General features: G+C 39.7%; 1 protein-coding gene across 1 annotated transcript; it reads left to right on the forward strand.

Moving 5' to 3' along the window:
• The first annotated feature begins 2 nt into the window (after positions 1–2).
• On the forward strand, positions 3–14926 carry LOC111269081 (uncharacterized). The gene is made up of 21 exons (XM_022848433.2): positions 3–282; positions 1741–1905; positions 2125–2282; positions 2674–2874; positions 3101–3279; positions 3437–3576; positions 3983–4207; positions 4509–4718; positions 5018–5228; positions 5653–5950; positions 6285–6435; positions 6892–7125; positions 8889–9176; positions 9545–9799; positions 10030–10259; positions 10530–10959; positions 11111–11443; positions 11668–11919; positions 12548–12807; positions 12972–13228; positions 13563–14926. The coding sequence occupies exons 1-21, from the start codon at positions 175–177 to the stop codon at positions 14651–14653; spliced, it is 5676 nt and encodes a 1891-aa protein (XP_022704168.1). The 5' UTR covers positions 3–174; the 3' UTR covers positions 14654–14926.
• Positions 14927–15637: the final 711 nt, after the last annotated feature.

Consider the following 15637-nt stretch of genomic DNA (forward strand, 5'->3'; position numbering starts at 1 on the left):
TTAAACGACGCAGAGGGCCGTTGTTTGCGCAGGCAGCTTTAGATCTGCGTAGTGCCGGACCTTAAAAGTGAATGAACTGTATTCAGGTATTCGTTACCTTCCAGTGTGTGGACGCATTTGTTACAGATTTTTGAACATTAATCCAAGCAAAAAATTGTCCAGAAAGGCGGCGCAATGGAAAACCTCTTTGGAAACGACCTGTGGGGACAAGTGCCTGTTGGTTTGCGACCTCAACTTGAGGAGGCATGGAAACAGCATGTTCTTGAAAAAGAAGCCATCCAGGTAAAGCTTTTGCGTGATGTTTGACTCAAGCCCATGAAAAAATGTTTACGGGTTTTTTTTCTTGGTAAAACTTGGCTTTAAGTGGCACAGGATCTTCTAAAATCGAAACGTGAGTATATCGGATTATCTAGAACATGATGACTTCAAGCTCTAAAATCAATCACTTTTTATCTGGCGCGGCTCTACCAAGATTTACTTTCAAGTGCGAAGTGACGAATCGACAACATGGGTGAAGTTTTATTTAATAAGTGAACTGAATAGCTAAATATCGTTTTTTGTTCTTCTACACAGCTGTTGAAGTTTACCAAAGAATAATCTGATACTGAATGCACTCAGTTTTTTTTATAGGCAAATGGTATTAAATTAGTGCCTTCTTTTAGTGTAATCTTCTGTCACATGGACAATTAAACTGTCAACTCATATAAATGATCAGTGTAAGCTAAGAAATACCTTAAATCATTTACTTCTAAATTTTACTGTTATTTGTGGCCATGCACATCTATGTCACACTATTTACACAGAATCTGAGCGGAAATGAAGCACGGTAACTTCAACTTCTAACAACAACGGCATTTTGAAAAACAAAACACGTATTTTTCTTCTGGAAATTAATAAGAGCATTTTTCTGGAAAGTTACTTACTTGAACATTTATTTGTTTTTAAAGGCTGTAACTTCCGAAAGTAAAATTTATATTGTCAAGTGGAACTAATTGGCTCCCAATATTTTCATAGTATTGTCCGTTTGTGTCTATAAATAGCCGGTCCTTGAACACATCGTCACTTTCTAGTCAGTGTTGTCATCATCTGTCGCCTTCGTAAGAACGTGCTACAGATAAAAGTTGGCAGTATGTCAGTGTCAATATTTTTTTAGTTATGTTTCTTTCACAAATATGACCCTCTAACCTGACAGCTTGCGGCCAAGTACCCATTTTAAAATATACGTCTTCTGGCTTCGTTATTATAGGATCAAAATGATGCTCGTGTTATTTCATATAATCCATGCATGATCCTGTTGGCAAATTGCGGACAGTTAACAAAATAAGCACGCCGTTCGTAGGCAAGGCCGTACAGAATCTTAAATATTTTTCGACTTCGAAAGTTATAAAAAAAAAAAAAAAAAAATGTATCTATTACATAGTCTCGTAGAGTCGAATTACAAGGAATTCTATCTCATATAAATGCTACAAGGTTTGTTCACCTCTGCATTCGTTTACTCCTTTGGCATCCACAAATGACTCACGTTTTTTTGTCTTTCATTCTGTCGGATTATCATCAATTGATTGAAAACAAATAAGCTAAAACGTGTGCCATGCGTTCACATGTCTATTTATTACCTAGTTATTTTTTGGCTACTCCCTTCAGTAATTATTTGTTTATCTGTGTATCTGGTGGCAATTTGACGGCTTTTCGACCATTGTATTGGCACTAATGAAACACGTTGGAATGTCCATTTGTTAGAGCCGATTGAAGTTTCAGTCAGAACAAGAACTAGAAGAAGCAACCGCGGCCCGTGCAGCTGCCGAGTTGCAGCTCGAAACTCTTCAAACGCGTTTTACGCAATCTGAGAATGAGCTTACGTCAGCACGACAACAGCTTCATAGTCTTCAAACCCAAACGGTCAAGGTAGGTCTTGCGTTCTTACTATACTGATACAATACTGATCGTAAAAGTCATACGATTTTTCAATTCACTTACATTAGGTGGTACTTACCTATATGTAAATGACTGATCCCCAAGCAGGTTTGTTAAAAAAAATATTCTTATGATTTCAATGTTGGTGTGGCTTGTAATAATCATGTAACGTCGTATCGGTGACCATTATTATGCGGCGTACTAAACCAGATGGAATCGGAACATTCTTTGAGTCTTGAGGAACTAAAATCACTTAGGTCAATCAGAGAGAAACTCGACCAACAGATCAAAACTATGGAAGAAGAGCTTCAAAAGGTAACTCAAGACGCTGAAGACTCCAAAGGAAAATTGAAGGATGCTATTATCAGGTAAGAAAGGGTAGTAGACTTTAGTGTATTTAGTCAGCTTTAGTGATAATGACCATGTTTAATTTTTTTATCGTTATCAAGCTGGGGTTGTTAGGTAGAATTGCAGTGTGACAAATCGATTTTGTTAGAAGAATTCTCGATATCGAGTGTTACATTAGGAACGGGATCAAGTAACAACAATAGAAAAAACTGAGTATTGCTTATCTTTAGATGCAAACCAAAATGCCTAAAGATACGATCTTGTGCAACCCGCAGTAAAATCGTTCCGCGGTAATACGTTATTCTTTCACACTGTGCCAGAAAACTTCCGGCTTCCAGAACAGCTTTGGCAGAAAAGGCTTCCAAAACAAAAAAAGTTCAGCGTTTTCGGTTAATGCTACGTATGTTTCAGAACGCAAGAATATGAGACTACCATCGCTTCATTTAAACACAAAAACACTAGTCTAGAACAAGGGCAACAAGCTCTCGAGAAACGAGTATATGCTTTAAATGAAGATTTGGACGCTGCGAATTCTTCCGCATTAAAAGCGCGTAACAATTCTGCAAGGGAGATCGCTACCCTTCAGGGGGAGAAAGAGGAGCTTAATGGAAGGTGAGTACCTTATAATCGCCGCTGCTCATAACCTAGGTCAGATAAAACCGGCTTAAATAAAAGCTTGAGTGTTCTATGATTATCCATTCGCCAAGATTAGTGTACCGGAAATCCTGTTGTTGAACTTTTCTAAATTAATAAAAAATCCGTGTACTTGGTATTATTATCTGAAGCTAAACATCCGAAAATAGTTAAGCCCCAGATTAATATTACTATAATATTTCAGGCTAGATGCTATAAATGCAGAACTGGAACGCACTAAAACAGAACTGTCATTGGTGCGTACGAATCTCCAGTCGGCGATAACAGAGAAAGAGCGAGCAGAAGCCAACTTTGTGACAATGGAAACGCAATGGGAAGCTGAACTCAGTGCTGAAAAGAGACTAACCGAGGCTTACAAGATCGGTATGTCAAACAAAGTTTTTTGTGTAGCCTTTAAATTTTTTTTCAACGACGCAATTCACGTTTAGATGGTTACTCTGTAACTGTTTATCGTAGGTTTGACTTATCTACAAGTATATAACCTACTTTTGTGTGTGGACTTGATATGCTTTCCGTTTAGGTGAAGAGAAATATAAATCGAAAATAAACCAGCTACTCGATACCGCTATTGACATTCAGAAGGAGAATTCAGACTTTGCTCAGCAAAACGAAGAAATTCAGATTAAACTAGCTGGATTGCAGGCTGACCTCAAGCAAAGGGTAAAAAATCATGCAGATGAGTTAATAGACTATACGCTATTATACAATTTGCGCTACTCACAGGAAAAACTAAAGATATAATGTATCTTCAGTTTTTCCTCTGCAACGTACTAATATTTTTGGATAACGCTTGAAACGCAATGTTTCCAATTTTGTTTTTAGCTTACGCCCAATGTGTACATGTGTTTCACAAGTCGAAGAATAACTTTATATTGTTGCTCAAAAAATACCCAAAAAATAAATCGGATTGATAATTACCATACGACTTGGTTCTGAAATAGCATGTACTCTTTGAAGCTATCAACAAGTAATAATCAGTTCGTAATATTGTAACTGCTGAAAGCTACGTTAGCGTTTATTTTGTGTAACCTTTTGTTATTACCTCTATACTCGCATCATTTCATAGGAGGTCGAAATCGAATCTTTGAAGACTCAATTGGCCGAAACACGTGAGCTTGTTACGACACCGACAGGAGCCGGTGGCTTTGACAGCAGTGGCGGCGCGTGCCAGGAAGAAGCTCGCCATCCGCTCGTCGCACTGCAAGAAAGGAATGCCGTTGACAGCCGAATTGCCGCTCTTCAAAAAGACAACCAAATGTTGAATCACACTGTGCGGCAGCTTACAAAAGAAGTAAGAGAGTGATTTGCATTTACATCATCAGTCGCGGGTTTCTGTTAAGCGCAGAAAAAAAGCGAGTATGTGGATCAAAAAAACGTGTCAAGTGGATTAGAAAACTTGTATGGAATATCTGTAGTAAAGAATTCAGGCTATAATACGTAATACTATTGTCTAAAGCTCCATACTACAACTAATAATTATGCGTGTAGGAACTGTGGATCTGTCAGTTTTTAGTTGCTGCGTTAGTAATTTTAATTGAGCTCTTTTAGCGGTTATGGCGTAATCTGATAATGGTATTTGGTTTTTGCGAAAGATGGAAGCGGTTACAGAAAATATTGTGCATCACGACACGGTTTATAAGCGGATGATGGCAGATCGGGACAAACTAGAACGCCAACTAGGCGTACTTAACGATGAGCGAGACCGCCTTATGGAGGAGCGCGACACTGCAGTGCGAGAGTCAACCAAGTTAAGATTTTCTGCCCAAAGACTTGAAAAGCATAATGGAGATTTATCTCGACAGGCGAGTTTTTAGAGGAAAAATGGGACATACCTGTATTTACCTGATTTAAGATAATTTCGGAAGTAGCATCATATAATTATTTTTTTTACAACACAATACACATATGAAATATAAAAAACGATTGTGTGTAATAATCTAGTAATAGTACAGAATAAGTGTACAAAAAAAGCGCCTCTTCTAGTTGCCAGAATTTACAATGAGTAATGTGGATCACTTTTTATAAAAGCTCTTAAATATGGCTAACGTCTCTAGTAGTTCCCCACTCCTGACCGTGTTGTACTGTGCTGCCACTTTCGTAGGTACAAGTTCTCTTGGCGCAGATTGAAAATCGCCGGGATACTTCAGTACGAGACATCCGCTGTTCAGAGGGCCTAGAGGCGACGGTTGCTGATGTGGTATCAGGGCGTCTGGTAACATTTACATCAATCACCGAACTGCAAGAGAAAAATTCACAGCTGCTTCGAGCTGTTAGGGAACTCGAGAGCATCATTGAGGAAAGGGAAACTGATGGTAGGTTCGAAAATTAGAACTGTTTCATTGTTAAGATTATTTAGTTTATTTTGGATTACTATGTAGGTAATCCAAACCTCGCGGTTTCATCATACAGATTCAATGCATATTCTTAGGAAATATGTCTTATTTTCATATGAGTATCGTGTATATCAACATTTCGGATGCGACAAACTTAGACTGCCCTTAAGTATTATCCCAGATAGTTGATTCTAAGCATAACATGAGGGTGCCTATGCCCGATTCTGAGTTTAAATTATTTGTGTTTGTAAGTTTAAGAAGTAAACGTGTTCTTAATGCACCATTGGAAAGACGGTATTTGCTGTACTACCGCATCTGTCTCGCTTTTTTTTTATATAGCTTTCCCAATTATCGCAGCTTGGATGCCAAATTTTCTATATATATACGTCCTTTTTTTTTTTAGAAAAACGATCGCTTGAACTGGAAGCTCTTGTTTCGGACCTTAAGCGCGAAGTGGAGCAGCTAATGGCAGAGAAGGACTGTCAAGCTGAAATTGTTTCGGCTCTAAAAACTGGTAGCACTCAAAATTTGCTTGCCAGAAGCGGATCAACTGGATCTGGAAAAAAACAACAATCGAGCGGCGCTGGGGGGGCAACTCCGGAAGAACTTGAGGATGCTTCAAGTTATGAGAGAGAAAAGCGTCAAGCAAGACTCGAAACTGAGAGGCTTGCTAAAGAAGTTGAAAGAATCCGCAGCGAAAGGTTCTAGGATTTTCCCTGTTCACTCTGTCATCCATAATATAGAATGTTATCATATTTTTGCAAAAAAATACTGCAAAGAACAATAGTAACTTAAATATTTTTATCCGAGTTTCTGGGGAAGCTATATATGAAAAATGTATAGTTTTTTTTTTAATTATCGCCACGTAAATGATACAGTTCGCTCTCCTAAACAGCGCTTTTCTTAATAAGCAGAAGATTAAATACGTAATATGAAATGGAACAAGAGCTACATTAAATTAGGTTCAGAACAATGATCCTTATTGAGTGGCGTAAATTTAACGGTTTGCAAATTCTGATGACGTTCTACTCACAGCACGGCAAGGACCACAAGCCTTGAGAGTAAGATTGAAGCGCTTCAGTCTAGCAACTGTGCAGTAAAAATTGAGTTGGCAGGTTCTAAAGCAAAATTGGAAAGCGAAATTTTGAGAGGTCGTCAGTTGGAAGGTCAACTCAAAACTGCGCAGGTTAGTTGTTTAAGTCATATCTATTTGGAGCTAGAACTCGCTCTCACTGGAAGTACCTACTGTATTAATCTGATTTGTATTGTATTTAAAGCAAAGCTTGCAACAATTCGATTGAAGACTTTGCTAACGTAAGAATACCAATACCGAACTATAGCAATTCAATAGCAATAGTTCAACTATAGCAATATGAAAACTAGAAGCTACTGTTGCCGCGTTGTCCACTTTCCAGAAATCGTGTATAATGTTGATAATATCGATTGTCGAGTCTCTCGATTATCAAATTTCCTGGTTCAATAAACTTGGTGGACATCACAACGTACAATGAGCCAATTACAAAATATGAAGGTTACCCAATAGGTGGACTCTATAGAGCTTAAAAGTTAGTGAAGCGTAATTACTGAAACATTTCTAAACCTTCTAGTCTTTTTTCTCTATGCCTTTAATGTATACGTTTAGGTTGAAGTTCAATCCCTACGAGACCGGAACGTATCCCTAGCCTCTAATATCGCTAGTTATGAACGAAATGTGAGACAACTTGAGGAAGAATTATCTGAAAGATCTCAGCGTCTTCAGCAAAAAGAATCTCAACTTTTCGAAGCATTAGCCGACTTGAAAATTCAACGAGAAAACTACAGAAACTTAAGTGCTCAGAGCGATATTCGGGAAGCCAGCTCACTTCGGCAAACTGAGGTAAGAGGAACCAAAAATCATTACAAATAACTAATTGAATTTGTGTTTAATTTCTTATTATTACTTGCGAACGTGTTGTTTTCTTTCTTTTCTAGCTCTCTGTCACTTGTCTATTGTCATTCGAAAGTCGTCGCTCTCTCGCTCTTTTCTATAATTCGACTGAAATTTCATTGTATGGTTAGCGAAAATATGTACATTATTTAGCTAATAAAGCTACATGAAAAAAAATCAATGTTTATTTTTTCTTTCGCCAAGGACAAAGTGGTCTGGGCTATTTGTGCAGTGTACAATGAGAACTCTTTAGTTGAAAAGGGTGCTTAACATGGTATGCTAAGTTCTAAAGGATCGTAGACCTAATGGATGTGCAGTATATTTATCGGCCGCTCTTGGTCTATGAGAAGCTGAGACCGCAAAGAATTTGTTGATTGCACGAGAAGATATACTGCGAACACCAGACTGATATCAACCATCCTAGGGGTGTGGAATTTTATCAATATGTTTACAATGAACTGGGTGAATCGCAGAAGGAGATATGGCCTGCAATTGACTCTTAACGTCTCCCCCGGTATCGAACAAAGCACAATCGCAACAGCAAGTCTCTACACGGAATTATTACAAGGTTAATTATGAGAAACTGTATCTCAAAGTAATCATAAACAAAGAAAGGAACGGGTAGCTCTGGAAGTACGCCAAATTCCCAGTCAAGCCAAACTTCCGCATTAAAAAGACCATTTGCGTTTACCGGGCCGGAAAGGGTTTTATACAGTGGCAAGTGCTAGAGAACAGCAAGATAGTTAATAAGGGTTTGTATACAGCCAAGTTGTATATACTGAACAAGATTTTCCATTATGTTATTATTATGAGAGAACCGACTCGTTTTGCGTGCAGTACTTATGAGATATTTAGCATTAAATACCGTCATTGACTTTTATGCTTGTTACTTAGAACCTTAAAATTCGAACAAAGTTATTTTTATAAATATCTGTAAGTTATATTCAAAAAGAGGCGATCGTTAGCTAGTCTGCTTGTATTTGCCGAATGTGTTTTGCTTATTACGCCTCTTTGCCATTTGGTTTTGTGTACCGTTTGTGTTCGTTAGTTGTGTTCGAATATACTTGACTTTGGAACAAAAGTATGTCGGGTGGCGAAATACAGTTTTTTGGAGAGTTTCGATTTACCCTTTATCAAGGTCTAAGTGCTTTCGAAATAATTCGGAACAAGTGTTGCGTTTACGACGAAAACCCTATAATTGAGAGTAATCTAAAATTGAATATAGCATCTTCGATCTGAAGAATTCGTCCGCTTTTTGCATTCAATGAAGATGGCTTTAAAAGAGTTTAGGTAAGTTTTTATCTTTTAACTCCCTACGCAGAACAAGCATTTTGAGTAATTTCCGTGGCTTTCGAACATGCACAATATGCCCCCTTTCAGGACTTGCAAGTCAGAATAGAATTATTATTATTATAATACAGTCGATACAATATTAGCTTGACAACAGGCTTGTAAGGCATAGAGAGGCCTTTGTAACGGCCTTTAACACCATCACTGACCATTAGACCCTACAAAATCTGTTGGTAGCATACGCATATATCGACCTAATGCATAAAATGACTATTTATAGGAAAGTTGCCTGCAGTGAAGAGGCATTTTTTCGTTTGCTCCGCTTCCAGTGATCTCTGGATATATATGGCCATTATGATACATTTCTTATTATTCACAGATTATGATTATTTCTTATTATTTTTTTTTATCATTCCATGCAGGTGATTCTGGAGTTCCAAGAGATGAAGAATAAAATGGGCGGTATGCAAGACTATCTTTCGAAGCAACTTAAGGAACAAATCGAGGCTAAGGACAAGCTTATAAATGAGGCGCGTAAAGAAATCGATAATCTCAAAGAGAAATTATTGAAGGCCGAAGCCGATTTAGCAAACGCAAAGAAATCTTCTGCCAGCTCTGCAGGTCTCCCTGCGAGTGTTGTCCCGACGCCAACCACTTCCCCAGGAGGCCTCTGCTGCGTGTCATACAAGGATCAATTAACGAAATACCAGGTATAGTGCATCAAGCCCTCAATCAACATCATTTATATTGATAAAGATAACTAACCTAACATGGATTCCATTCGATTAGCGTTGACGGTGAAATTTTGTGACTCGTGCAAAAAAGGAAAAGATTTTATATGATTTTCTAGACAGCTTTTTGCTCGTATTCGGAGTCTGTAATCGGTTTGCCTAAAAAAATATAAAAAAAAACAGGTTTCATACTCACAAGTAATATTCCTCACGATGGGAATGATTCACTCTCTTCCAAGCTGTACATGAGGAACTGTCATGTTTTTAGCAATAACTGAATTTTAACTGTTTTCTCCAGTCGCTTTCTCTAGTAGCACGTTGCTAATTAGGTGCTGTGGAACTTTTAGGTGATGACAAAATCACTCGAGCATCAAGTGTCAACAGAAAAAGACAACAGCACGCGCTTAGAAAAAATGGTGAAGGAATTGTCGGCATGCCTTAAAGACTCCCAAGAAGCAAAAGCAACGTTATGCGAACAGCTATCTGCGGAAGTAGCCGAAGCGCAGGCAAGGGCAACGCGACTTCAAGCTGAAAAAGAGACCGCCGAGGAGAACGCCCTGCAAACGGAACAGAGGTGCAAGGATCTCGAAATTCTTCATAAGGTTAGTTCGCTGAAATAAAGTTCCTTATCAGAATATATGAATTCGCTGAACGAAATAACTGTCCAATTTGGTTGGGAGCTTCGTTGAACGTTTTACGTATTATTAGTGTGGAGTTCCTTTTGAGCCGTCATTGGTGGTACTTGAAAACTACTCTTTTTGAATTCTTATCTGCCGTACATTTTTTCTATATCTATGACACTGGTAATTCATAGAGATGCTTTAATTTTTAGGAAACGGAGTCAACTCTCGCAGAAGTTCGTTCGGCTCTAGATACGTCAACAGACCGCGAGTCACTTCAGCGCCTCGAAACAGAAATCGCTGAAACAAGGTCCCGTCTGGAAACTGAGCTAATTGCTCATGGAAAAGCAGTTGAAGATTTGGCTGCAATGAGGTTACGAACTGAGAAGGCCGAAAGGGCCAAGGAGGAGGCAAAACAAGCAGCACAAGCCACCGCGAGCAGGTAATTTTCATAAGTAAAAAAACAATTGAAATGTTAATATTCGTTACATAGTAGAAAATATATCTACATGCATAGAAGTATACAAGTTACTGCAACAATTTTGGTATGAAAACAATGTTGGTTTTGCAGACGTACTGATTATTAAAAATTTGTATTCTATTGGTAATTTTGTGTATAAAAAAGGTTATTTGTTGGTTAATTATTAGTTAAATTAGTTATCGGTTGTCTAAAGTTTAAGGTCTGAAAGTTTAACGCCCTATGATTATTTAGATTGGAGCAGGAGATCTTTGTGGTTCGTGAAGAAGTGAGTCGCCTTCGAAGTGAGAACTCATCTCTGACTGAGCGCCTTGAAGAGCATCAAAAGCGTTACGACGGATTATTAGCTCGTCTGGGACCACCAGACGATAGTAAACGGCTAACTACGGCGTCACTGGGAATTGCCGGGCCGTTGTCAATGGAAGCGCTCCAAACAAGTGAGCTATCTTCGGTCGTAGACTTTTTAAGAAGCGAAGGGAAACTCAAAGTAGCCGAACTCGACAAACTTCGTGCTGAAAATGAGCGCCTTAAGACGAAATGTGAGAGGACGCAAGAGTTGCTTCGGAAAGCTGAAGCCGACCGTGCCTCACAGGAGACCGATACCCGTGTATTCCTTACGGCCGAAAAGCACGCAGAGCTTGTCAAGAAAGTCGAACTTTCCCAGGTTAACAATTCCCTCAGTTTAAGTACGCGTACTATGTTTTGTACTGGATGACATTTATTCATGCCGATTTTTTTGTGGTAATGCTTTAACATCAACCAAACACATGGTACATTTATAGGGAATCACTACATCGTGCTAGATAATATTTCAGGTTTACCAGGAAAGCAACAGACTGCTCCGTCAGGAGTTAGATGCTGCTCGAGCGAACTCAGTAGCAGGGCCTTCACAGTCTAGTGTAACCGAAGAGACTGAGACTTTAGCTAAAGAGAATGAGATTCTGAAACGTGAAGTGAGGTCATGGCAGCAGCGGCTGCAGAAGGCAACCTTGCAAGCTGGTCAGGCTGTACTGGTTAAAGAAATTGAAGAGAAAGCTAAGCGTGCCGAAGAGAGAGCAGTGCAAGCGGAGAACGAAGGGAGACAGGCTAAAGAAGACAAAACCAAAGCCGAAGAAGATGCAAAAAAGAAAGACGAGATCATTGAGCAGGTAGGAACACAGAAAACTGCGCTAAAATGTTGAGTATGTTTTGCTGTTTTTAATTAGTGCGCCTTCAAGAACACTTGTAAACTCATAGGAAAGGTTTATTATATATATTTTTTTTCTTAGTGTTTACTTGGTACGTAGAGAAATATTACGTTATTATACCTCCAGGCATCCAATTGAATACTGTTTTAAGGAAGTGACGAGAATTTCATTTCTTTCTCTTGCAGTTGAAGCGTCTCGGCCGTAAATACAAACAACAATACACAGAAAAGGAAAAAGAAACGGGGGAAAAGGTGAGAGAGATAGAGGAGAAACAGAAGGAATTGGTGACTATTAAGGACACGATGGCTACTCTACAAAACGAACTAGAAGCCGAAAGGGCAAGGCTTGAGGCACAACGGCACGAACAGCATCTGCGCGAGAATACCATCCGAAGTCAATTCGAAGGAAAATGGAGACGACAAGATGAAGAAATCAAAGTAAGGATGCCATTATTTGCGCTCTTTCATTGAATATTCACCGCGTGTACCGGTAGCAATAACTGCAGCAATTATGACTGACTAAGTTCAAATATTTTTTTGCGAACGTAAATTGTTTATGGTTTATTAGGATTTGCCGTTATGATTATCGAAATTGCGTACTCAGTAAGTATATTTTGGGACCTGAACAATGATTTCAGCAAAGGCTTACCCAGTTGATTTATTTCAACGAAACTCACATAATTATTAAAACCAACGGGCAAAACACTACAAAAAATATATGCATGTGATTATAAAATGAAACAAGCAGTAGTAATATGGAGAAATATATCCTGTCGCCTTGACCCGGCAACAAATGATCATATTTATTGTATCGAATCCTCTGATATTTCTTTTGTTCGAATTGTTTACCTTCCTTGTACTCCTGCTTGATCTATGGAGGGCATTTCCGGCGGATGCTTGTGGTTTTCACGGAGTATTTAAGTACACTTTCTAGTTAAAGAATGAATACATTTTGGAAAAATTGCTGTTTGGCCAGTCGTGTGAATTGTTCTAGGCTGTATTGTCATTGTTCTTATTGGAATTTGACTTGTGTTCTAATTGTAAATGGATTGCCGAATACATTTAGGCCTTGCGTAGTCAGCTTGCGGAGGCAGGATCAAGCAATTCATCAACTGCGGCCAGTGGAAGTGGTGGTGACTCGAATACAGCCTCGTCGGGCGATAGCGGTATGGCCTCACTGGTTTCCGGCAACAACTCCGCTTCTAGTGCTCCATCGGCATCTCCACCGCCTGCTCAGACCACTAGTGCGCCCACTCTAGTCGTCCGCCCAGTTCCTGCACAGCAGCCTCCAACAGCCTCGATTCGTCCTGTGGTAACAGCGCACAGGTGAGCGGAGACATAAAACGACTCCTCGGCAGTATTAGTTATCGAATACAGAGTTGAGTTTTTTTTATATGCTGATGAATATTGTTTGAATATTGGACCTAAGCTTTAATCTTAAAGGTTTAAGAACATTTATAATTTGCTTATAATTTTTAACGCGCAATCAGGGCAACGACAGGTCTTGCTGTAGCTCAGCCGGTTGTACCGGCGACTCGCATGGTTGAGCCTCCGAGAGCCGAAGTTCATCCAATTCAAGAAGAAGTCAGTTCTAATGTCGTCGTTATGACGCCTATCCCTACCTCTGGAATTTCCTCCGGCCCAAGCACTTCTACGGCAGGAACATATCAACCACCTCCTCAAGCTTCTCAAGGAATCAAACGAACGACGTCAGCATCAACTTCCCTACTACCAGAATCTGACGACGGTATGTGGCAGCAAGCCATTTCAATATTTTTTACTGATTAGCCCTTGGTCACCTGAATTCCTCTAGTCTTTACCTTGTACGACTGGCATTGAAGGGCATTTTGCATTTCCTTATTAAGCTCAGTAGATTCAAGCCGGTAGCACATTTCAACCTGAAACGGGTTCTTTCACTTTTTCTTTCACTTTTGAAAACTTTCACTTTTTTTAAAAAGCTGACTAAAATGAACTTTTCGAATGTGTGGTAATATTTGATGGCATGGATAGCTTTAAGAATTGCAGCAGGCACAAGTTTATCTTGCTTCACACTTGCCTAACTCAGTGTAAACTGTTCGCAGGTAGCGGTACGCCAACAGAGGTGAAGCGGGTGCGTACAGAAGCTGTCCTAGTCCTGCCCCAGACGAATACTGAGAGCACGGCGGCCGGACCGTCGACATCGTCCTATGTCCTGGCAGGTAATGATAATCGAGCTGCAGTAGTGGACGACGTTGAGGACGCCGGCGGCGCGGATGTAATCGGAGAGGAGGAGGATGAAGGAGATGACGACACCGCCCGTACAGAAGCTGAGGATGATGAACTTGTACTGGAGTTAGCCAATGACGATGCAAGCAGTGATGCCACTTTGCCAACAGCGGCTGTTGTAGTACATCAGCAACCCACACAGCAGATGGATTTGCAAGTAGCCGGTCATGGGTTGCAACAGAGAGGATCTCATGCTGTGGTCCCACAGGCTAGTAGTAGCGTATCTGTAAGTGGCGGCACCGATGACGGCATCGTGCCATGTACGCCGACTCTCGTTGGGGGTGAGGATGGTGGCACATCTTCTTTTGTCTTTCAACCAGCCGCTGTTGCGGTCACTAGCGCCTTTCCATCCCCGCCTCCAGGTGATCAAGTAGCTGCAGTAGAACCTGTTAATGGAAACGAAGGCGCTGATGACAGTCCATCAACCGATGGAGCTCAACAAGATGCGGCGGGCCTTGAGGGTGCAAGAAACGTACCGAGTATTTCTAGTGCCTCAACATCGACGAGCCAACAAAACATCTCTGTAGTTGTTAGAGGCAGTGTCGGTACTGGTACGACCGGCGCTGGATCCGGAACAACCTCATCTGGAGAAGCCGAACTTGAAGAGACCACTCCATCAACCCAACTCGAAACAGGCGTTTCTCAAAGAGTAGAAGGTCAACCACTTCTCCCAGTTCCGGATCAGCCACCACAGCCACAGAATCATCATGTCCTACAGGGTCAACGAATTCGACGAATTCAGGCACCTGCTTGGCAGCAGCAACAGCAACAAATGCAACAACAACAGCAGCCACCTCAAGCGATGGGAGGGCATCCAGGAGGGCCAGGGATGGCTTTGAGAGGTCGTGGGGCCCGCCGAGGAGGCAGGCCTATGGTAAATCGAAACATATGGAGGCGCCAACAATAGTTATGCCAGAACAAATGAAACGTTGGAATTATCAGATGAGATGACATTGTATAATCTAAAGGCATTACTTCAAATAAGAAGTAGGTAAAAACACTGAAATGATTAAAGTAGAAGCACTGCGGTCTTGGCATGCGTGCTATGTTTAGTAATTATATGTGTTGTCCGTGATCTCCTGTGCTGCTGTGACGTACACAACTTGCTTTTTAATTTGTGTTAATATGGAATACGCTAAAGGATTGAATTGAAATAAAAATAATTCTGTTATACTGTCGATCTCAGAGTTTATAGTTTTACTGCAGCTTTCTACTTTAATTAAATGACTCTAAGTATTATTTATCCGTAAGAAAGTGTATGCATTTCTTCATCGAACACTGTACTCGTTTCTTTCCATACGACTTAAGTCGTTTAGCCTATAATAGACTTACGCTGCTTATTTTGGCTAAAATATTTTAGCCATTAGATATAAAATATCTATACCTTACATTATTAGTGTATATCGCGGCGTAATTTTCATATTAGATATGACTGCGGAGTAATTCGTGTACGGCATTAATTAACTATAGATGTAGTTAATTTTTAGATTACTATAGAGATTACTATAGATTAACTATAGACAACTAAAAAAATTCCATTGAATGCGTATTTTTGAAAAAAATGGAAATATATAAAAACATGGACGTGTCTGTAAACACTGTACAACAATAATAATAATTCTTATTGTCATAGTAACCATAATAATAAAGTACTAGATTATTTTTATTTTGATGAAAATTAAATTTATGTGAACGAACCCTATTATCTCTATATAACCCTATTATCTCTATATATATATCCCCTATAAAGGTGATCATCTGATACATGAAAATGCTAAACTTTTGCGCTAAGTTAACTTTAGTATCTTCATTTACGTGATAAACACGATAAGCACTTCGCATTGCCCTACGTCATGAACGTCAATAGAATAATTTTTCCCCGTTCTTATTT

The sequence above is a fragment of the Varroa jacobsoni genome, unplaced genomic scaffold (genome assembly GCF_002532875.2).
Source record: "Varroa jacobsoni isolate VJ856 unplaced genomic scaffold, vjacob_1.0 scaffold_141, whole genome shotgun sequence".
In the NCBI taxonomy this organism is placed as follows: domain Eukaryota; kingdom Metazoa; phylum Arthropoda; class Arachnida; order Mesostigmata; family Varroidae; genus Varroa; species Varroa jacobsoni.